At 37.2% G+C, this 24394-nt stretch overlaps 2 protein-coding genes across 3 annotated transcripts in view; both read right to left on the reverse strand.

Moving 5' to 3' along the window:
- Window positions 1-11323, reverse strand: part of wdr95 (WD40 repeat domain 95) — a 28854-nt gene extending 17531 nt beyond the window's left edge. Inside the window, exons 1-7 of the mRNA XM_053687532.1 lie at window positions 11277-11323; window positions 11069-11227; window positions 9741-9999; window positions 5421-5474; window positions 5256-5339; window positions 5012-5077; window positions 2182-2412 (exon numbers count right to left, since the gene is read on the reverse strand). Coding sequence (XP_053543507.1) covers window positions 2182-2412; window positions 5012-5077; window positions 5256-5339; window positions 5421-5474; window positions 9741-9999; window positions 11069-11227; window positions 11277-11323 — 900 coding nt within the window. The remainder of the gene's footprint in view (window positions 1-2181; window positions 2413-5011; window positions 5078-5255; window positions 5340-5420; window positions 5475-9740; window positions 10000-11068; window positions 11228-11276) is intronic.
- A 2302-nt stretch (window positions 11324-13625) lies between these two features.
- Window positions 13626-24367, reverse strand: LOC108278351 (testis-expressed protein 26). Of its 2 annotated transcripts, none has more exons than XM_017491677.3 (8): window positions 24305-24367; window positions 20862-20985; window positions 20355-20436; window positions 19079-19241; window positions 16917-17049; window positions 16553-16708; window positions 15202-15363; window positions 13626-15086 (listed from the first exon to the last, which is right to left on the reverse strand). In XM_017491677.3, the coding sequence occupies exons 2-8, from the start codon at window positions 20872-20874 to the stop codon at window positions 14950-14952; spliced, it is 846 nt and encodes a 281-aa protein (XP_017347166.1). In that variant the 5' UTR covers window positions 20875-20985; window positions 24305-24367; the 3' UTR covers window positions 13626-14949. The 2 variants fall into 2 exon arrangements, with proteins under 2 accessions (XP_017347166.1, XP_017347164.1); XM_017491675.3 differs by lacking the exon at window positions 24305-24367 and adding an exon at window positions 21092-21163.
- Between the last annotated feature and the right edge of the window lie 27 nt (window positions 24368-24394).

Here is a 24394-nt window from a genome sequence, read left to right on the forward strand (position 1 = left end):
GACAACTTTGTGGCAACAGTTTGGGGAAGGCCTTTCCTGTTCCAGTATGATTGTGCCCCTGTGTGCAACAAGAGATCCGTAAAGATGAGGGTTGTCGTGTTTGGTGTGAAGGAACTCCAGTGGTCTGCACAGAGCCCAGAGGCCTATTTCACGAATCTAGTTGACCTAACTCAGAACTGCAGAGTTAGTTTTGAGTTGATAAAACCAAACTAATCCAACCAGGGTTAACAGGTCTCATAAAGCTGGTTATCAACGTTCTCAGTCAACCCAGGTTTTAACCCTGAATCAAGGTTTACTCAGCGTGCGTGTGTGTATACAGTACTGTGAAAAAGTATTTCTTCTGTTTTTGTCTGAAACACTAAATTGTTTCAGAAACAAAATCTAAGATAAAACCAAGGCAACCAGAGGAAACACAAAATACAGTATTTTAAATGATAATGCTATTGATTGAGGCAAAAAAAGTTATCCAATCCCAACCAGGCCTGTGTGAAAATGTATTTGCCCCTGTAGTTATTAATTCCCCAAAGCTATGGAACTGCATTCATAATGAGGTTCAGCTGGACAAGACCAGGCCTGTCCTGATTACTGCAAACCCTGTTCAATCACATCAACACTTAAATAGAACTTTTTCAACAACATGTAGTTGGTTAAAAGGTCTTACCCAGTAACACACTATGCCAAAGGTGACAGAAATCCCAGAAATGATAAGAAAGAAGATGATCGAAATACATCAGTCTGGGAAGGGTTATAAAGCTATATCAAAGGCTCTGGGACTCCAAAGAACTATAGCACCTTGTTGAGAGGAAAAACTTTATGAGTTTGCTCAAACTAAATGCAAAATTAGCTTGGTAGCCACCAAAACTGGCTTTGTGAAACAGGCCTCTGACCTCAGCCCCATTAACCACCTTTGTTATGAATTCGAATGTTGATTGCAAACAACGCCTTCTTGTACAGCATCAGTGCCTGAACTCAGAAATACTCTTTTGACTGACTGGGCACAAATTCCTACAGACATTTTCCAAAATCTTGTAGAACATATTCAAAGAAAAGCATTGTAAGCAACATAAATTTTTAAGAAAAAGTTTTTAAGGGATAGAAAAGTCATCTTCTCTACCTCTTTCATTCCTACTATTTGATCTAATCATTTATTCATTCATTTTCTTTTTTATTTTCCTTAGATATTTCTTTTCTTTTCATGATCAAAACCTTGAAACCAAGGTTATGTGTAACTCTGGACTTCTTAATGTAGGACAGGACTGTGCTATGTGATATCTGACAGTACACAATTCTAGGGAAATGGGAAATAGTTATACTGTTACAGTTATAAAACACATGTCCTTTTAAGCCATTAGGATTTGTCAGTCCAGACTCATATTCCTCACTCTTGTAACTACATCCATTTGCTATTAGTTTCAGTGTAGAGTTCATTCATCTTCAGTCAGCACTTTATCTTGATCAGGGTCACGGTGAATCTGTAGGAATACTAGGTGTTAAGTGTGTATACCCTGGATGGTTTCATCTCAAGGCAACATACATCCATGGCTAGAGGCAATTAAAATTTTTGGGGAGTTTGCAGAAAATCCAAAGAACCCAGAGGAAACCTATGCAGACTTGAGGAGAACATGTGAAACTCCACACAGATAGTAACCTGAACTTAGGATAGACCCTGAAACTGTGAGGTGTCCACGGGTCCAGTTGCAGAATAACCTGCTTTAATAGGAATAACTGAATAAAAATGTGGAAAATTAAGAGGTTAGCTTAATGTACATACCTTATGAGTGATTTCCATAAGTTCATGCAAAAGAAATGGAAAACCTGAGTTCCATGTTTATTGATGTAAATCAATGAAACTTTTCGACTTGTTCACTGATATTTTGATGTACTGAAAACTGTGAGGTCAGGTTGTATGGTTAGCATAAAGCTATGGTTAGCATAAAAGTTTAAACCTCTCATTCATAAGATTCCAGCTTCTCAAAAAGAGAGCGTCTTTTAGTTAACTCAGCTGGATGTGTCGTACAAACTTGGACATGTTTTGTCATTCAGCATTGAGCTTCCTTTATAACATTTAAGGAGGTTCTTGATGAAGTTCTTTAGTGAGTGTCGAATAGGCTCAAGATTGTCATTATATCACATTGTTTTATTATTATTAGTCATACAAATCCCAGCAAAAGTGTTACTCACAAACACACTTTTGTTCTTCCTCAGCTGAAGTTTGGAGCTCCAGTAGTTGACTGTCCCATCTTCTCTCACAGTCACTACGGCTCCATCAGGGGTCGGATGGATCCTCAGAATTGGCTCACCATGTGTCAGTGGCTTTGTGCTGGCTGGCAGCATGAAGGCTGCTTGCTTACCTCGGACCACCGACTCCACTTTTTCTGTGTACTCCAGCTGCATGTACGTGCAGAACTCATCCTACATGCACACAAATACATTTTTATTAGTATAGCACTTTAACAAGAGGCATTGCGGTAAAGAAATTTTAAACATGAATCCGGATGAAGATTTAGATTCATAATAACAAGGAGAAACTCCCTGAGACAAGAAACCTTGAAAGCAACTAGACTCTAAAAGGAGCCACAAGGTAATGCGGTTATAAATCATTACCGGGATGAGAAATAGTTTCGTAATATTACTTTGTTACTGTGTATAAGTACTATTTTGGAAAATTTATACTTTAGCTCAGGTATTATTGAATTTGAATACTTGAAATATTACTCTTGGAAAAAAAAAAAAACACATACATTGTTCTTCTTATAGTTTCGTTTTGACCTTTTAAAAGTAATCACTGCAAATTTTAAATGGCATGATCTTTTTTCTTTATATATATATATATATATATATATATATATATATATATATATATATATATATATATATATATATATATATATATTTAAACAGGATAGCTTTTGCTGGAGTTACCAATTTGTTTCAGGATAAGGTGCATCCTTGCATTTAAAAATACTGCCATCAAATCTAAAGAAGTAAATTAGCTAGTAAAGTTTTCTAATTACATTGTGCAATTATCGAGCTAGTTAAGTTTTGTAAATTAGCTATTTAAAATAGTTAACTAGTTTTGGTTTTGTTGCATATGTCATAGCATTCATTCCAAAGGGGTTACTAAATATTATCCAACCAGCAATCCAATTTCTAGGTTTGTCTGAGTTAACGTATTTCCTTTATGACCGATTGCTTAGCAGAATACTTAGTCATATAGGGCCAAAGGCAGGGTCAAGATTCAGGCAAGGGTCAGGAGATGAACAAACAATGTGAACTAGGGCAGGCATGAGCAAAATGAAAAAAAAAAACAGAATCTATATCAAAAGCCAGAAAGACAATCAGTGACTCAAAGGCTTGGTATCAACTGGTGCAAAGGACCCAGGGCATATACTTTGCAGTGAGTGCATAGAGTAAGAGTCCTTTAATACTGTGAGTATACTGTAGCTGCGATGGTAATTGAGAGGATCTGTGGTGACTGGAGTTGTGTCCCAAATGACATATATACTTATACTATGCACTATACATTCTGCCATCTAGTGTATGAATTTTAGAAGTGTAGTATCGTCTCAAATGCCACACTTTCGGTATTGTATTAACCGGAAGTATATGCTGTTTCCCGGTAAAGGACAAATTGCATCAAACGCACGTAAAGCGATGGTGCTAGCATTAGCAAAATAACTAAACAGATAACAAAAATGAATTGGTACATTTGACTGTTTATGTTAATGTTTCCTTTTATGCCCAACAAGACCTCAGTCACTATCAGACGGAGGCATAATCGTCTCCGCAGGCAAATTTTGCTTGCACGATTTGAAATCAACAAGTTGTGTTTGTGGCTGTGGCTGCTGGCAATGTAAACATCTTTTTTTTTCCGTTCAGCATCTGATCCTGATAAAGCCTCTCCCCATCTGCTATGTAAGGAAAACAGCAACTGTTGAGTGCATGAAGTGTCCATCATTCCACACTTTGTTTTTTTGGTCGAATGAGTGCACCATTCCGGAAATTAAAGTGCACTTGAGGGTTTTTCAGTGTGAACACACTAATCACACTATTTATACTACAAAATGGCGTATAGTGTTCAATTTGGGACGCACTTTGGGTGTTGTAGACCTCGACGGACATGTTTGTACGCCGTGATGTATTCCAGGAATTGTAGTTGGACGCCGATTCAGGCATAGACATGACATAAACCTTTTCAAATATTTATTTTTACTCTTGAATACATGTGTAAGTTTAAGCAATTTTTTAAGTTTCATTCAAGAGGCATTTTTTGCCTCTATTTTTTATTAAGATTTTGACACAGCACTCATAAATCTACTTAAGTACAGTTTCTCTGTACTCTTGCCACCCCTGATCATCACAGTATACGTGTGTAGAAGTACGAAGTGCATTGAAAGAATGTTCCACTTGTGCAGATTGGGAATAAGCCCTGGGATGAGCACAGGACATTATAATTACAGCAGTTACAAATCTACAGTATCTAGGTGAGATGCTCCACTAATGCAAAGGTGAAGCTTGAGCATAAACTGTTTTTTTAGTACAAAATATATATGTATACCTGGCAGCATTAATTGAAAATCTTTCAGAAATGTGTTTAATTATGTGTTAAAAATGCGTGCAGACATAAAAAAAAAACCAGCATGAAGGAGCAGATGGGCCAACAGCTTTACACGCGCATAAAGTGTGAAAAAGGGTTTATTTATTTTTAATTAATTGCTTTTCTTCACAAGAACTCAGCACTTAATGTGTAGATTTCTATAGATTTTGAACACTCGGTAAAACTAATTCCTTTTCACTTGTACCAGATGTTTTGCAATGGAGGCATTGTTTCATCTGAATTTACTTGCATTGCTTTGATAGATTATTAGTTATTTTGTGTCATTTTCACTCCTTGATATTCCTTCATTATGAGAGTGTGAAGAATATACAATGGTACATAAGGTAAAAATATCCCTTCTTTGACCGTGTCAGCTGGAGTGAATTGCTTGTAATAGCTTTGTATTATTCATACCCATCCAATGCTGCTTCGTCCAGTGTAATCAATCTTCTTGAAGAGCTCATGGATTTGTGCATCATTCTGTGGCATTTGGAAAGAGGTGAGAGCGGAACAGCAAGTGAGAGAGCAGATACAGTGGAAAAGGTTTTGTCATATGGAAAGTGATCGAACTCATATCTGCATACACAAACAAAACACTTTAGGAAAAAATAACTAGATGAGAATGATATCTTTCAGCAGTAATTGCAGTGTGACTTACAATGGCACGCAAACCCAAACACTTCTTAATAACAAGACGAAAGTGCGGGAGATCCAGAAATCTGGTGCCGGCCTTTTCAAACTCCTGCCCAAAGAGATGCCTGGGTCACTTCTATTGCAATGGTAAAATATTACACACAATATGATGATATTTTATCCAGCTTACCTCAAATGCCAATTTCAGCTTTGTGAGACTTTCAAGGGACACCTTCTGCTCGATCTACAATGGAGAGATAAATCTCATATTTTCTCATTGATGATGCAATTTCACTAAACAGCACTAACTCTGACATAAGACTTCGTTCAAAACCGGCATCTTAAGTGTTCATTCATCATTGCAGACTTTCCTGGGTAACCTTTAAAAAACCAGATTTGCGCAGACGCTCACTCAGCATGCACACACTCATGTCTACGATCTCAGCCAATTATTTTTTCCCCTCTGCCTTAACAAGCTGTATTTTATTTCAAGTTATTTTAAGCCAAAGGTGAGTGGGACCAGAACACTGCAGAGAAATACAGACACTTCAAATTGGGACAGAGAGCAAAAAATCTGTGCTTAACAGCCAATTAATGAATTCTGAGCACTATTTAACAAGAAAAGAACAAGAGATGAGGAAAAGAAACAGCATTCACATTCGAGCGCTTTAAGAGGACCACTGGGTGGATAAATTGGTTGTGATGTGAAGGCAGCGGCTCAAGGATTTTTGTAGTTATGGAAGAAGCCACCACAAACAAAAAAGACAATATCTCTGTTAATAGGGATTTTCAAAAATTTGACATGGTTTCCTAGCAACATGGCATTTCAGTTTACCTGTAAGAAATATTTAGACAGCAAATAATGGACTGTAGCATACTGTATGGATTACATCTGGCTAACAATGAAACTCGTTTGATAAAAGCACAGAGTGGTCAGCCATAATCAGCTGTGCCTTTCTACATCAACCTGTCTATTAGCAGGAATCTAAGAAAGAAATGGAAGAAAAGCAGAGATGGTTCAAACAGTTCCATGGTATGAATTATTAAGAATGTAACAGCACAAATGACACGCCGTCACATGTCTGACATTCTTCACTGATATTCGAACTCCAGTCCATGGCATTACTACAGAGTCAAACTGACATCTTAAATAGCGGAAAAAAAAATAATATTAAAGAGATGAGGCTTCAGTAAGCGGCTAAAATATTTCAATTTTCCAAGGAAAAACAATCAGTTATTTCCTGTTTATTTCCGACTGTTTTTTCTTTGCAGTGTTTTTTCTTTACATGTTTTACTTAAATATTTCACGTTTTTATTTGGTATAAGGGTTAAGGAAACAGGAGTGATATATGACCAGTGCACAGACCATGACCTCATTGACCCGAGAACCACAGTAATGTTTATTTCATAAATTTATTTCATTTTCTAATTAGCTTTATAGGCATACAGTAAGTCCAAACGTATTGGAAAAGCAAGGCCAATTCATTTGGTTTAGCTTTATACCAAAGGCATTTGGGTTTTAGATAAAAAGACAGAATTTAACACAGAATGTGTTAAACAACTTAGAACATAGCACATTTGATGGCACACTACACTATTTTTAGATGAGCAAAAATATTGGAACAGATAGTCTTAAAGTAAATCAAAGCTAATAACACTTAATATGTAGTTGCATATCCCTTGCATGCAATAACAGCAACAAGCCTGCGGTTCACTAACATCACAAAACTGTTGGATTCTTCTTTTGCAATGCTGTTCCAGACTTTTACTGCAGCTTCTTTCAGTTGAAGTTTGTTTTGAAGGTTTATCCTTTCAGTTAAGGTTAAGGTCTGGTGGTTGACTTGGCCAGTCAAAAACCTTCTAATTTCTCCCCTGATGTAATCCTTTGTTCTGGTCTGCAGTGTGTTTTGGGTCATTTTCTCTGTCTGAGCAGACAGAATGATTCTGTAGACTTATGAATTAATTCTGCTGCTAGCATCATATGTTACATCATCAATAAAGATTACTGAGGCAATTCCAGAATCAGCCATGAAAGCCCAAGCCATGAGACATGACACTCCACCATGTTTGACTGATGAGCTCATGTTTCAGATAATGAGCAGATCCTTTCTTTCTTTCTTTCTTTCTTTCTTTCTTTCTTTCTTTCTTTCTTTCTTTCTTTCTTTCTTTCTTTCTTTCTCCACAATTTGGCTTTTCCATCACTTTGTTAGAGGATAATATCAGAAGTTACAGAACTTCTGTGGCTTGTCTCTGTATTTCTTTGCTAATTCCAATAGGGCCTTCTGAGTTTTACTGCCGATGCGTGGTTTACATCTTGTGATACAGCCTCTAGATTTCTGCTATCAAAGTCTTCTTCAAATGTTGGGTTGTGATGCCTTCACTCCTGCCCTGTGAAGGTTGTTGGTGATGTCATTGTCTGTTGTTTTTTATCACAATGTTTCTGTCATCATCTGCTGTTGTTTACCCTGGCCAACCTGTTTCATGTCTGGTTGTTAGTACATGAGTGGTTTCTTACGTTTCAGGACCTTCCAAATTGTTGTATCGGCTATGCCCGTTGTCAGCTTCAAAATACCTTGCTTTTCTAAACAGCTCCCATAGACAGCTCTCTGGTCTTTATGTCGCTTTATCCTTTTTAACAACAAATGCAGTCTTCACAGACTTCACACACACACACACACACACACACACACACACACACACACACACACACACACACACACACGCACACACACACACACTCAGTAGATTAGACATTCAGAACTATTGATTGTTTATACAATCAATCTAGCAGGGCACACCTGGGCAGCAAGAACCATCCATCAGTCACATGTTCCTGTCATTTTAATCACTTGAAAAAAGGGTGGGTTCAAACAAAAGGTGTTGTCTTCTAAATTGTTTAACACATCTGGTTGTAATTATCACAAAATGAAAGCTGAAATTTTGATCTTACATCTCAAACCCAAATTGTTTCAGTGTATAGCATAAACAAAAGAATTGGCCTTGTCATTCCAATACTTTTGGGGACTGTAAAACTTTGGTTTGCATACAGTATTTGTAACACTATTATATAATTACATTACATATACAGTCAAGTGCAAATGAGTGCATATTTTTAGAGCAAGATAAAGACAAGGACATTTTATTTATAGCAATAAGACATTTAGTGTTAGGTTTCGCAGACCTTCCAGTAACCAAAGTGTTGCCACATCACTGACAGCCTCGCTCAAAACCATGAACTTTGCTTCCGAAGATCTTCAGCTAGCTAATGAAATATACACCATGTCACCTCTGTGCAAATCACCAGTATAACCGCACAAGTTAATTGACTTACATATGTCAAATTAACATATATGTCAACATATTACTGAGAGCATATTCTGGGATTATTCTAGGATTATTCTGGCACACTGATTATGTGCTTATGATGCTGGGTTTACTTTAAAACCCATTTTAGAGTGGGGTTAGGTGAGAATTTACCTGTAAAATAAAAAAAATTTAAAAAACAGATTGGCATGCTACAAGCAAAAGCACTCAGTAAAATAAATTACATAAATATATTATGTCCACTATTCCAGTCAGTGGTCATGATGGATTCACCCCGTCAGCGGATAAATTAATGGATTTCTAACTGGATTCAGAAAAGGTATTTCAAGCCATCGCATTTGAGGATGATTGAATGGATGCTTTTTTAATTCATGCAGACTAAATCTAGCATCAAGTGATACCTTGACATACAATGAGTACTTGAATTGTAATAAAATTATTCATACATAAAATGTGTTGTGTTGATATAACAATAAGAGTGTATTGGCAATTGTTCCAATTAATAAACTGACTTTTCAACAACAAAGTATTTACTATATTTCTTTATTAATTTCTGATTTATTGCTCCTCTTCACATTTTAAACTTCAAGCAGATTCACTATACAAGATAAAGACTAAGGAGATAAATCTTGGTTATACATTACATGCTATTAAGAATGCTGTTGCAGGCTCTTTTTTCCTTTTAATTTTTTTTTTCAACCTGGTCCACAGCCAGATAGAAAACTGGAATAAACAATGCTCTAAGAAACAAAAATAGCAGCTATGAAGCTACTGGAGCTGAAAATGTACTTGATATGCAAAATCCCATCTGTTCTGTGGCATTAATTCAACAAGCACTAAGTGGCATGCATCATCAGAAAAAAAAAATCTTGTATAAATAAACAACACTGTCCAATTCTTGTTCCCATTAAAAATATACTTTGTTTGTTTTAATGCCTCACAAGTGGTCGCTACAGTATATAAGAGAAGATTGCACCATATCAGTGTACAAGGCCTGCTTCACCAAAAAGACCTTTGTATTACACGGTTCTATCTGGGTGGAGTGTCCATATATAATATTATACTAATAAAAGGCAAGACATCTCAAAGTTATTGAACAGACAACCTACTTAAAAATGCACACTGGTTGAAAAATACAGGCAAGCATAAAGAGACTGTCTACAGAAAACAATGTAAACAACTTTACCTTGAATTTAGAGAAGCAAGGACTACGGACACAGTGCTGGGTGAATTTCTCATTGTCTCCGAAAGTGATTGAATGCCGTCTGTGCTTTTGCCTTAGAAGTTCCCTTTCCAGCCACTCTGGCTTTGGGCTTTTCTCAGAACATGTCTCACTCAGGTCAGATCTTCCACTCAGGACTGCAACACCTACACCCCTACATCGGGATTGTCTTGACAAGCTGTAGGCAGTGGTACCACGCACTGGTCTGAGCTCAGTCAGAAGACTGCAGAGGAAGAGACAGTCCAACTACATCAACCACGTATGAACATATTAGTCATGTAAAGAAGTGGAATTAAAATGTATTTAATTGGGAATATATGTCATGAATCTTCATATATAAGAGAAGCTGTTCAAAGGACAAAGATAGCTCCGATACAACACAAAGCTTTTTTTATGGAAAAGTGGTGAGAAGAAAGCCTTCATTTAAAACCCCACATGAAATCTCATTTGGAGGCTCAGCAAAGAAGTGGAGAAATGGTCCTCTGGTCTGACGAGATGAAAAACTATTTTTGTCTGGGGACAAAGCACAAAGTTTGGCGCAATCACCTCTCCATCCCTACAATAAATCATGGTGGTGGTAGGTTCATGTTGTGGGTATGCTTTTCATTAACAGGGACTGAGAACAAGATGGATGAAGCTAAATAGAAAGCAATTCTAGTAAAGTCTCTGGCTGTAGCATTGATGAAAGAAAAATATGAACTAACAAGAAATGTCCTTTACATACTATATACACTTAATCATACAGTAGATTAAATATGCTGTTATTGCTGGGATTATATACTCTCTTACTCATTTTTAACTACTACTTTTACATTTGAGCTTCTTCATTTAAGTGTGCCAGACTGACAGAGAAAATTTGAAACCTTCCAGATTAGATTTGCTCACTAACTGAAATCAGGGGGCCAAGGCTAATCAAATGAAAGTCAACCGAACCCTTGAAACTCATTTGTCAATACGCACAATAATTAGTCCTCAAGGACAAACACTGACGTGGTTACTGCTCAGTTTATAAGCATCTTCATGCGTGATGCGACCGTGCACTACTGCTTTGCTCTCCTGGCAACAACAAACAATCACTAAACACCACAGGAGGTAAAATACATGAAGACATGTTCAGTAATACCTGAATACTAATATACTCTGGTCCTTACTCTGAGGTAAAAGCAAAGGAGAAAATCTGCAGAACAAATGGCAGCAGGGGCTGTTGGGAAACAGCGCTGAGAGCCCGACCTGCCTGAAGATGGAAATGAGGATCCTTGTACTACAAAGGCAAGTATAGTAAATCAGAGTACCTGGGTACATTTTGGGTCTGGATTTTGCCTGCAGCAGAGGATGGACGAGTTTTATTTCCCAGCAGCATCTCTGGAAGAGTTTTGAAGAACTTGCTTAGAGGTTTTTCTCGGTCTGCACTGCTACCTCGCTTGTGTTGTTTGCTAAGAACTGAGCAGCAGCTATGGTTGCACACAGTCCAACCCACATCTCACCTGAGTCTCATGTTACCTGATATTCGAGCCTCCCTTCTGAAACAGCATGGTGGTCCCCTGCATGCTCCTTTGTGTATTCAAAAGCTTTTAGCAGGTGCATTGTCTTATTGCAAGGATAATTATAGGTTATAATTTTAGAAAAAGAATAATAATAAAAAAAAACAGGTAAACTTTACTTTACTATTTTACATACAGTAGAGTAAATTATTTTCATTAGTGGAATGCTCTTGTTCATTTCCAACAATTTCAATCATTGTTGTCAAGAGACAGTAATAAATCTAAGTGCATGACCTCAGTGGTGCATAGGTGGTCAATGTCATCAAAATGTAGGTGTCCAGTTTAAAACCAGAATGCATTTTAGAGGCATCTTTGATCATTTAAGATTACATATACAAAATTTGTGTACCAGAGTAAATATATTTTTAAAATCTTCCATTTTGTGAAGATTTAAGGTTGGCTTCAGCAAACTGAAAGAGTTGCTCATAATTGCTAACAACAATGTACATGCCATATTTCCCATACGTGTTATAAAATATGGCTTAGTGGTTAGTACGTTTGCCCCGCACCTCCAGGACTCTGGGTTTGATTACTTCCTCCACCCTGTGTGTGCGGAGTATGCATGTTCTCCTGTGCTTCAGGGGTTTCCTCCGTGTACTCCGGTTTCCTCCCCCAGTCCCAAGACATGTGTTGTTGGTTTATTGGCATCTCTAAATTGTCTGTAGTGTGTGAAAGGGTGTGTGAGTGTGTGTGTGCGATTGTGTCCTGCAATGGGTTGGCACCTCATCCAGGGTGACCCCCACCTTGTGCCCAGAGTCCCCTGGGATAGGCTCCAGGCTCCCTGTGACCCTGTGTGGTATAGTATAAGCAGTATAGAAAATGGATGGATGAATGGAAAATGTGACCTGAAATGTATTGTTTTCCAATAACAGTACATCCTGAAGTGTTTTATTTCTTTTATACCACAATAATTTGCAATTTTTTTATTGATCAGTGAACAACATATTCTAGATTTTATCCATTTATACAGTGCTGTGAAAAAGTATTTTCTTCTGTTTTTGTGTATATCTCATGCTAAATTGTTTCAGAAATGAAAACAAAATCTCAGATAAAACAAAGGCAACCTGAGTAAACACCAAATACAGTTTTTAAATGACAGTGTTATTTATTGAAGCAAGTACCAACTGGACCTGTGTGAAAATATATTTGCCCCAAAGTTACTAAGTCCACAAAACTGCATTCATAATGGGGTTCAGCTGGACTAGACGCAACCAGGCCTGATTACTGCAAACCCTGTTCAATCTCACCACTTAAATAGAACTTTTTCAACAGCATGAAGTTGCTTAAAAGGTTTTTACTTTGTAACACACTATTCCAAAATTGAAAGAAATTCCAGAAATGATGAGGAAGAAGGTGATTGAAATACATCAGTCTGGGAAGGGTTACAAAGCTATTTCAAAGGCTCTGGGACTCCAAAGAACCACAGCAAGAGCCGTTATCTCCAAATGGAAAAACTCAGCACAGTAGTGAACCTTCCCAGAAGTGGCCGACCTTCCAATATTCCTCCAAGAGCACAGCAGCTACACATCCAGCAAATCACAAAAGAGCCACATCAAATGACCTACAGGCCTCTTTTGCATCAGTAAAGGTCACTGTTCATGACTCCATCAGAAAGACACTGGGCAAGAATGGCATCCATGGAAGAGTGGTGAGGTGAAAACCACTGCTAACCCAGAAGAACATTAAGACTCGTCTGAATTTTTCAAAACACACCTCCTCAAACCTTTTGGGAGAATGTCCTGTAGACTGATGAGTTGATAGTGGAACTGTTTGGAAAACAGTTACATTGCTACATCTGGCGTAAACCAAACACAGAATTCCACAAAAAGAACGTCATAACTACAGTCAAGCATGGTGGAGGAAGTGTGATGGTGTGTGGATGCTTTGCTGCTTCAGGGCCTGGAGAACCTGCAATAATTGAGGGAAACATGAATTCTGCTCTCTACCAGAAAATCTTAAAGTAGAATGTCCCTAAGTTGAATCTCAAGCGCAACTGGATTATGCAGCAAGACAACAAATTGTTGCTAAAGGTGGCACAAACAGTTTTTAATTTTCAGGGGGCAATTAGTTTTTCACATGGGTGATAGGTGTTGGATAACTTTTTTTTGCTTCAATAAAAAATAAATAAACAAAAACTATATTGTGTGTTTATTCAGTTTGCCTTTGTTTTATGTTGTATTTCATTTGAAGCTCTAAAATTATTTAGCATGAGATATACACAATAACAGAAGAAATCAGGCAAATACTTTTTCACAGCACTGTAATTACGTTTAATGTTGTATAACATATATAAACAGTTGTTCCCTCATCAGCTTTTTTTTTCTTTCTCTTGAAGTTACATTTGCATTTACATTTATTCATTTAGCAGACGCTTTTATCCAAAGCGTCTTACAAATGAGGAAATACAAGCAAAAAATAATTTGATTATTTTGTAAAAGTTTGTAAGATAAAATAAAAATGCAGCTTCTAACATTAACAGAAAATGCAAATCCCACTTTTTCCCACTAATTCTAATGTTATCATTTTTATAGTAACAACTCACAGTGGGACTTGTATGTCAGATATACCACATAATCTAAGACTAATTATAAATAGATTACAAATGTGTTGTTATTTAACGAAAAAAAAAATGAGCAATTGTTCATATGTTGACGCTCATGTAGCATTTATGGAAGGAGTCTCTATGCTTCGTAAAGGTCAGTACATTTTCCACCATGGCAAAGGCTTCACCACAGAGGAGTTTTTGCTTTCTAGTTTCTCTGTGACAAGATAAGCTGTGTGTGTGTGTGTGTGTGTGTGTGTGTGTGTGTGTGTGTGTGTGTGTGTGTGTGTGTGTGTGTGTGTATGTGTGTGTGTGTGTGTTTGAGAGAGAGAAAGATATTTTAGATGTTATAATGTATGTATAATTGGGACTAACTTGTTTGGAGGTTCCACAACGTTAACCATATCTGTAAATGGATAAAAAATGTGTCATTCTTTATTATATTTATTTTTTTACTTTAAATTGATGTGGTTTAAGAGAGAGAAAACACTTCAGGTCATACTGTTATAGGAAAATAATCAACTGGATGGTATCAGGATGTTAGCAGTAACTCTGCTTCATGTCGGGCTACATCACGTCTCCTTCTTGTTGATTATTTTCTTATAATAGCACACCCCCATGTGTGCTGATTTCTTTTCCCCAAGACTTTCCCATGTAGGAAAACGTAAAGTTACAGATTTACCTCTGACTGTTATGATGCACTGACACTGGAGACTCCTTCCATAAATGTAAAATAAATGTCCCCTCACAGAAGCATCACAATATCAATGATTATGCACATTTTGTTAATAGGTTTGTGTGGAATGTTATGTATTAGCATAAACGTAGAACTACTGCCAGAGCACATGTTATGGAAATTAATCAACACCTTCTGATCAATCAGGACACATTAAACTGATTGACTCAGTTGTGATGTTAGCTACTACCTGACAAGGAACTGACTAGTATGTATATCTGGTGTATGTTAATATGCAGGTAATGTGCGGACAAAAACTTAATCCTTAACATCTATCTGAACAGCACAATCCATTTCAATAGAAGCAATTTATTATTTTCTAGCATACACACACATACACATCATGGGAATCGGTCACAGAGGCCCAGGCCAGATGGATATCCTGTCTAGTGCTGCAGGAGGTTGTGTGAATGCCACTGGCTCCATTATTTTCTTTCCTTGACCAGGTGGACTTTGCTTTTTTTGCAAAAATGTTTGCACCAACATTTTTTCTGTTGGAAGGAAAATAAAAGAAATCAAGCCTGTTTTCAATTAAAGCCTTTTTTTATTTTTTTATTATTTTTTTTTACCCATTATAGATTACCCATTATTTAATATATTGCTCACCCTTTTCAGGTAAATGCTTGTAGAAGTGCTGGAGTTCCTCAGGCTTGAGAGAACTGAGCACTGAAGCAAAGTCTGTGGATTTACCACTGAAGTGTCTGTCGTAGGTGGTCAAGGGCTTCATGCTTTCCTGGTTAGTGATATGCTTTGGAACTACTGTAGGGACTAAAACATAAAAAGGAAAGACAGTTGAGTTCTATAGTAAAATGAAGACCTAGGCTGTGTCTGAATATCCCTACTACCATATTATACAGTAGGCGAAAATAGGTACGCCAAAGAAGTAGTATGTCCAAATTCTCAGTATTCATAAAACAGTAATACCCGGATGACCTATTTCTTCCACCGAGATTCTACATCGTGGAAGCAATGGACACTGCACTATCCAATAAGGAAACAGGAATGGTGCAGAAGAGCTGTCAGAATCAAAAATGGCAGAAGGCAGCTCATCTGCATTTTTTAAGTTGTAGGTCACATGACAATTCCAACATGGAGGATGTATTACATCCAGATTGTGTTCATACTACACACATATATACTGATCAGTACGTACTTTATCAATGGCTAAGAACTAGGTATTGAATCAAACGCAGTAGATACTGTTATAGTACGTGATTTCGGACGCAGCCCTAAAAACAAAATCTAGCTACTGAATGTAAAACAGTAATAATTATCTATATCTATATCTATGCTTTGCATAGAAAAAAATAAAGATTAAACAAAGTATGATAAGCTCTTTAATGAAACACACCGTCACATGTAACATTATTTAACATGGGGAAGGCTTCACCACAGAGGAGTTTTTGCTTTCTAGTTTCTCTGTAACAAGACAAGCTCTGTGCGTGTTTGTGTGTGTGTGTGTGTGTGTGTGTGTGTGTGTGTGTGTGTGTGTGTGTGTGTGTGTGTGTGTGTGTGTGTTTTTATCTCATTAGCTTCAAGAGAGACAGAAAGAAAAAATGTTTTTTTAGATGCTATAATGTATGTATAATTGGAACTAACTTGTTTGTAAGTTCCACAACATTAACCATAACTGTAAATGGATAAAATGTGTCATTCTCTATTATTATTTTTTTAACTTTAAATTGATATGGTTTAAGAGAGAGAAAACACTTCAGGCCATGCTATTATGGGAAAATAATCAGTTAGATGCTATCAGGATATTTGCAGTAACTCCGCTTCATATCCGCTACATCACGTCACCTTCTTGTTGATTATTTTCTTATAACAGCATATCCCCGGTGTGTTTTATTCCTTAATTATTAATAGTACATTTTTAATTTAGAAAAAAAGACACTAATGTTCTTGGGAACACTATTCCAGAGTGCATTTTTTCATGACATTAATTGCTAAAGCTTACCTATCCCCTTTGATGCCTCAGGGCGGGATATATTTCCCCGAAATTCCGGTCTCTGAACAGGCTTACGATAGTTGTATCTCATCTCAGTCTGGATGCATTGAGGGACCTCAGGGATGTGCTTAACAGGATCTAAGGCTCTATGGTTCATCATCATCCCTGCAGATGAGAGGAAATATGGCACCTAAGATATCATAGATGCTGGGTGATAGACAAGCTGATATGATGAACCAATGAGAGATATAATATATATAAAATACTTTATAATACACAGATGTTTTGTCAAACTACACACCAATATACTGGTTTTGAGCAAAGACAACATTTCAGCATGTCTCCTTCAGTATAGTTAGTATTCCTACAGTACCTTGAGGGATGCCCAAGAAATCAGTTCTGTATGTTGACTTGTACTGAGCAGACAGAACATGTTTGACTTCATCCTCAGGTGGGGGATTTTCACAAAGTTTCAGTCCAGGGGGACGCCTCCATACCATAAAACCCTGGAAGTGATAACATTTTTGTTTTTACTAATGTTGCACTCGACTGAAATTGATCATTTGAATTTGCGACCTAGGAAAAAAACCGAAAAAAAGGCCTCTCAACTCTCATCAGTGCTGAGTTTAGCACATGACATCAAATCACTATGGCTGCTCACATCAATAGTAAACAAAGAAGAACTTTCTTTAGATCAATCAACATACGAATATTATTTTTTAAATCTATAACATTAGCTATACAGATTGCTGTTTTGGGGCAGTAAATATACATGACTGCTGGCTATATTGCTGCTAGCAAAAGATGAACATGGAAGTATCTTTGTTTTCCCACTTTTTTGTAGATCGAACGCATGGAGGTCGAAAATGATGTAACTCTGAGCTCCAACTCCCCACTTCCAAGTTAAGTTGAACACAGCATAAGAAAAACAAGAGTATATAGATAGGGCGCACGGTCGCTTAGTGGTCAGCACGTTCGCCTCACACCTCCAGGGTCGAGGGTTCGATACCCACCGTGGCCCTGTGTGTGCGGAGTTTGCGTGTTCTCCCCGTGCTGCGGGGGTTTCCTCCGGGTACTCCGGTTTCCTCCCCCAGTCCAAACACATGCATGGTAGGCTGATTGGTGTGTCTAAAGTGTCTGTAGTGTATGAATGTGTATGTGATTGTGCCCTTTGATGGATTGTCACCCTGTCCAGGGTGTACCCCGCCTGATGCTCCCTGGGATAGGCTCCAGGTTTCCCCGTGACCCTGAAAAGGATAAAGCGGTATAGAAGATGGATGGATGGAGTATATAGATTTGCCTACACTCAGGAGACATTTTATTAGCGCTCTCAATGTCAGTGGTCAGATCAGATCTTATCCATTCTCATCACGGCAGTAACACTCACATACCGGTATGTGGTATGTAGATGCTAGAATGAGTGAATGAAACACAGCAGCATTTTAGGGTTCTTTAGTCACCTCAGTGAGAGTGCAGGGTAAAGAAACTGTTTGTTAACAAAAAAATATCTTAACCGCTGTCACTATCGCTGCTCTGAGAATGGTCTATCATCCAAATAATATCTGGTCCTAAGGTGGTCCCTTACTGTTGACAGATGGGGATACAGTGGCTCCTGTGCTCTTTGAGTGGGAGAAATGGCATCTGATCAGTTAATCAGAGTGACACTGGCCAATCAGAGGTGATGAATGTGGAAGAGGGCAGATAGTGCTTTCCTACATGTGTGTTATGCTGCCCTGTGAAGTAGCATGAGCAGCAATTTGAAAAGATGCTGTGGCTTCATATGTCACTTCCTCCCCAGCTGGCTTGTGGGAAAGAATTGGCAAATGACCAAAAATTAGGAGAAAATGTAGGAAAATATCCAGCAAAAAAATCAAGTCAAGTGGGGTTTTATTGTCATCCCACTGTATAACTTGTACAGTATACTGTACATTTGAGTGAAATGTCATTTCTCCAGGACCATGGTGCAACACAACAATATAGTAGTACAGTACACAAGCCTATATAACGTGCAAATACACAACATTGCGAGATGAATGCAGGACAATAAATACACCGAACGATATAAGCAAAACAATAAATAAGCAGAACAACAAACACACAGAGCAACAGATAGACAAGGACAACATAAGAGTGTTATGCAGGAAAGCTATTGCAGCAATGTTCTGTATACTACTGTGTAGTGGAGTGCAGTAAATCTAGCAGCAATATTGGCAGCAAAAAGAGTCTCATAAATAAAAAAATTAAAAGACTGTGTGTGGGAGGGGGGGGGTGGCGCTAACACATTGTGCATAGCAACAGATCATCTATGTAAAATGTGCATGTATAATCGATAAAATAACTGATAAAATAACTGCGGAGTTATAGTAAACATAGAAAGACTTGGAGGATGGAGGATTTAAATGTATTTTGTTTCTCTATAAATTACCTGTTACCAGGTTTTCAGAAATTCCTACATTTATTACTGCACTATGCTGTAGTTCCCCCTGGAGCTGGAATATACATGCAGATGTACACATATAAACACATTCTTGTCACCTGGCTTGGGTGTGGGTTGTTTCTCCTGTTGCCAGAGGCTGTCCCGGTCCGGATACACTCAGGCTTAGATGGAGGTTTCCAGCTAAAGTCTTCGCTATATCCAGTGACACCAATGGGATCGGCCAAAGCATATGGAGTTCTATAGGCCCTGGATGTAGGAGGTCTAATACAATGAGAAAACAGAAACACTTGTTGAATCCTATGCAATAATTATAATAGCAACAAAATACACACTCTCCATTTTACAGTGCTGTGAAAAAGTATTTGCCATGATTTCTTGTTTTTGTGTGTATCTCATACTAAATTGTTTTAGAAATTAAAACAAAGTCTAAGATAAAGCAAAGGCAGCCTGAGAAAACACAACATAATAAATAATAATGTTATTTATTGAAGCAAAAAAAGTTATCCAATATGAACTGGGCCTGTTTGAAAATGTATGTTACTAATTCCCCAAAGCTATGGAAGTGCATTCATAATGGAGATCAGCTGGACTAGACACAACCAGGCCTGATTACTACAAACCCTGTTCGATCAAATCAACACTTAAATAGAACTTTTTCAACAGCATGAAGCTGGTTAAAATTATTTTAAAAATCATGATGAGGAAGAAGGTGATTGAAATATATCAGTCTGGGAAGGGTTACAAAGCTATTTCAAAGGCTCTGGGACTCCATAGGACCACAGAGAGAGCCGTTATCTCCAAATGGAAAAAACGACACAGTAGTGAACCTTCCTAGAAATGGCCGACCTTCCAAAATTCTTCCATAAACATAGGGACTATTCATCCAGCAATTCACAAAAGTGCCAAGGACAACACCAAAGGAACTAAAGGCTTCTCTTGCATCAACAAAGGTCACTGTTCATGACTCCACTATCAGGAAGAGTGGAACATTAAGGCTCACATGAATTTTGCCAAAACACACCTTGATGATCCTCAAACCTTGAGTGGAACTGTTTGGAAGACAGATGGGTGATAGGTGTTGGATAACTTGTTTTGCTTCAATTAAAAAATAAAATAAAATAATAACTGTATGGTGTGTTTACTCAAGTTGCTGTTGTTTTATGTTGTATTTTGTTTGAAGAGCTAAAACTATTTAGTATGCGATATACACAAAAACAGAAGAAATCAGGAAATACTTTTTCACCACACTGTAACTGTTTCATGCCTGAGACTTTTCTGAAATTTTCATTTTTGCAACGTCTACAATCATAATATTTTACAGAGTATCTCTGGAATTATGTTTGTGTACTTCCTATTTCCAAATGCTAGGCATACCGTAAAACTGGAATCGGTGAACTGGGTCTTTCGACAAAATCCCTTTTCTGCGAGGTCTCATATGGGTCCCATTTTCTGACATCTTAAAAATTATAATCAGTACAGTGCTGTTAACTGATTCCACCAGATATCCAAAGTCAGAGGACTAGTATTACTAAATGTAACCTTAATTAACTCAGGCATACTCTCTGATATAAAGGTGTCAACATGTTGCGAAAGGTACAGTACAGCTTTTACATCTTTTGCACCTTCATGTATCTTTATGCCTGTAAAAATTGGGGTATATAATAAGACCTCTAATTACACCACATGCAGCTTCCCAGGTGAAAGATACATACTAAAGGTACAAAAGATTGTCCCTTGATGGTACCACCTTAGCCATGAGTATACAGTTTGATATAATTTGATACAGTATACAGTTATTGATACCTTTATTTCTGAGAATAAATATGACTACATTTTAAAAGTGTGTAAAAATGAATAAAAAAAGATCTTTAAAAAACTAACCACAGCTGGCCATATTTTTTGTTCTCGATTGAGTTGTCTGGTCACCACTGGATCCTCTTCTGTAACAGATGACTTAAAGAATTCTGATCAGATGATAGCATCCAGTTTCTGGTACATGCATGGTCTAAGAGAAAAAAATAAATAAACAAAAATGTAAATATAACAAAAGATTTCATAATTATCACAGATGTTTGCATCTGTGATGTTTTTTTTCTCCAGGGATTCTTTACCTTTTATAATGAATTCAAACAAGATGTGCGCTGGTGCAGTGGAGTGAAAGTGCGGTTGTTATAGGAGACGAACAACAACAACAAAGAGGGTGCTGAGAGATTGGTGGACTGCAGGGTTGCCAGGTGTAGAGCAGGATATCCATGTTTCAATACAGACACAATTTCACTGTGAATCTCCCCTAGCTGTTATTTAAGTATAGGTGTATTTCAACACAGCAATTTAAATGTATTTATAAGTAAAATCATATTTTGATTGCAATGTGGTTAAAACGTGTACTGAACACTCTCTGAATCTGGCAACGCTGGGTCAGACCTTTTAATCAGTCAGCAAGCAATAAAGTAAAATTCATAAAATGTTATTTTAAAAAATTATAATTTATAATTCAAATGTTTAGCTCATTTAGAGTCAACTAAAACATTTCCCAGAACAAAAAAAAAACACACACACACCGTGTTTACTTTGGATTTTATGATTTGTATCTCCCTGGATACTGCTTTGATAGACATTCATAGCCAAGCGTTTGATTCTATTTCATCTTTGTATTTTTATATATGGGATACACCCAGTAAAATACAAAACTTATATCCAAATCAGCAGTAGGAAAATATTTTCCTTTATATTTATTAATAGGTTCAATTCAACAAGAATTTATAATTCCATCACAATCTAATGACTAAGAATCACTTCCTGTGTAATAACCCCCCCCCCCCCCCCCCCCAACAAAAAAATAACCTCTCTCATTTAATAGTACTTGACATTTAGGAGCAGTCTTTCTACTACAAAATGTGTGTACTATAAACGTCTAGCACAAATGACTGACTGGCCTACTAAGATGAAAATATCCTATAACCATGCTAAAATTTACTTTTCTGACTATAATCTAGTTTTCTACATTCAATTGTTTGAACGTGGCTCCACCACATGGTCAGCACTGAGAATTACACATGCATTACTCTACTAACGGTGAGGACTTGTGTCAAAATAAAATGACAGCGTGTTTCTTCACATCAGTATTTGCCATGTAAAAAAAAAAAACAGACCCATAGATTGGGTGTTTCTCGATTCTGCTCAAGTTCATTTCTAGCTAGTAGTAATTGAACATGTTCTAACAGAGAACTAGGACATACAGCCAAAAGTATGTGGACATGTGACCATAACACCCGTATGTGGACCTTCCCAAATCTGTTGCCACAAAGTAAGGAGTGTATATATATATATATATATATATATATATATATATATATATATATATATATATATATATATATAATGTCTTTGTTTGCCGTACCATTAAGGCTTCAATCTAACTAAGAGGTCCAAACATGTTCCAACATGACAGTGCCAGTGCCCTTGTGCACAAAGCGAGGTCCATGAAGACAGTTTGTCAAGGTTGGTGTGGAAGAAATGGTGTGGCTTGCACAGAGCCTTGACCTCTACCCCACTTAACACCTTTGTGATGAACTGGAATGTTGATTATGTGCCAGGCCACCTCGCCCAACAACAGCCCAAAAAACTAAACCTGACTCTGGCTCTTACACTTCTACTCTGCACACTTTGCTTAACTAGAACTCAGTTATAAATCTTGTATGGTAGCACTACTTGTATTGTTCTCCACTTGATATATCACTTTGCTTGTATTTCCTCATTTGTAAGTCGCTTTGGAAAAAGTGTCAGCTAAATGAATAAATGTAAATGTAAACAACAATACCTGACCTCACTAATGCTCTTGTAGTTGAATGAGCAAATAGCCTCAACCATACCATCAGAACCATCAGAATTCTAGTGGAAAGGCTCCCCAGAAATGGAGATTATTTTATACCGTAAATGGGGACAATTCTGGAATGGGATGTTCAATAAGCACATATGGATGTGATTGGTCTGGTGTCCACATACTTTTGGCTTTATAGTGCATTAGAAACTGAAAAAAATGCTTTGAGGTGCTGGCTTGTCATTGGTGTGTCCAAGATTTTAGATATTGAGTGGCAAAGGGATGTGTGTCATATGTACAGAGCAGGTTGTAAATGCATATCTTATTTGTTGCTTAATGCAAATTGACCAGCAACGTAATGATAGGCATTGGCTACATTCCTGATAGTACGAGGTTCTCAAACTTTAAACGTCAAAATAAATTCCAGAGACCACCGCAACACTTTTTTTTTTAATGAACGTAATACAGCTGTGCAAATATTAAGATCATTATTTAAATGTCTGCAACAATATTTTGCCGATTTTTGGAGCCATAAAACTTCTCTTTTTTTTATTCTTGAACTTTCCACTGACAAAACACAATAGGTCCAGGTAAAATTATTTACAGGCTACATGTTTTTGAGTTATTGAGTTTTGGTTCTCTTCAAACCCATTCAAAAGATTCAGTCAAATAGATTAGATTAGAGTAGATTAGAGATTAGTTTAATAAGAACTATAATACTGCTAATATTCCTGGGTTGTGATTTCCATCACTATAACAACAAACAAATCACTGACACACTGTCTAAATGCTTCAGGGAGCCGCTGATCTTTATAATATATTATGTAATAATATACAATATAATAACATATTAATATATATACAATACAAATCTCCTCTATATAATACTCAGGAGATTTGGTCAAAATATGTACGGATATTTAAATCAACAATATAGATATGATTCGTTATGTTTTCCTGAAAACAGTTCATCTGTAAACAGTTACATTTTATAGATGAAATCTTAGAGAAGTCGGGCTGGCCAGACTTATTTCAAGGATGGCAACAGCCACCCAGTGGCACCCATGTGGCCACACCCCTGTTCTTTTATGCTAGTCTTGAGGTAAAAGTTTTGAAGGCCTGTACCTTTTATATTTATTAAAGCTGTAAATATAACTATAACTGTAAGTTTAGTCACAAACTAACCAACAGCTACGATATTAAAGGTGCAATAGTCTATTTGTTTTGTTTATTTCTTACTTGTACAGATAGCCCAAAATATGTCGAACATGATAATAATAATTTAAAAAAAGCCATGGCTTTAGCAAAAGTGACTCAGAAAATACTGACTTCTGGTCCTGAATGCTTGTTTGTATTTGGATGCACCTCCTGCCAGTCATTTTACAGACACTTTATGGGTCACCGTAGAATAGATCCTAGGGGCAGAGCTTTGTGAATATGGACAGGAATCAGTTAAATATCAAACCCACCTAACCATTAAAGACCTACTCTTGTCTAATCTTACCTAATGTACCTTTAATTGAAGAAAACCACACTGTCAGCTTACTGCTCTGTGTGACCAGACGCACTAAGGTCTGTTGCTATGGTCACCATA

Source organism: Ictalurus punctatus, chromosome 17 (genome assembly GCF_001660625.3).
Source record: "Ictalurus punctatus breed USDA103 chromosome 17, Coco_2.0, whole genome shotgun sequence".
Taxonomy (NCBI): Eukaryota; Metazoa; Chordata; class Actinopteri; order Siluriformes; family Ictaluridae; genus Ictalurus; species Ictalurus punctatus.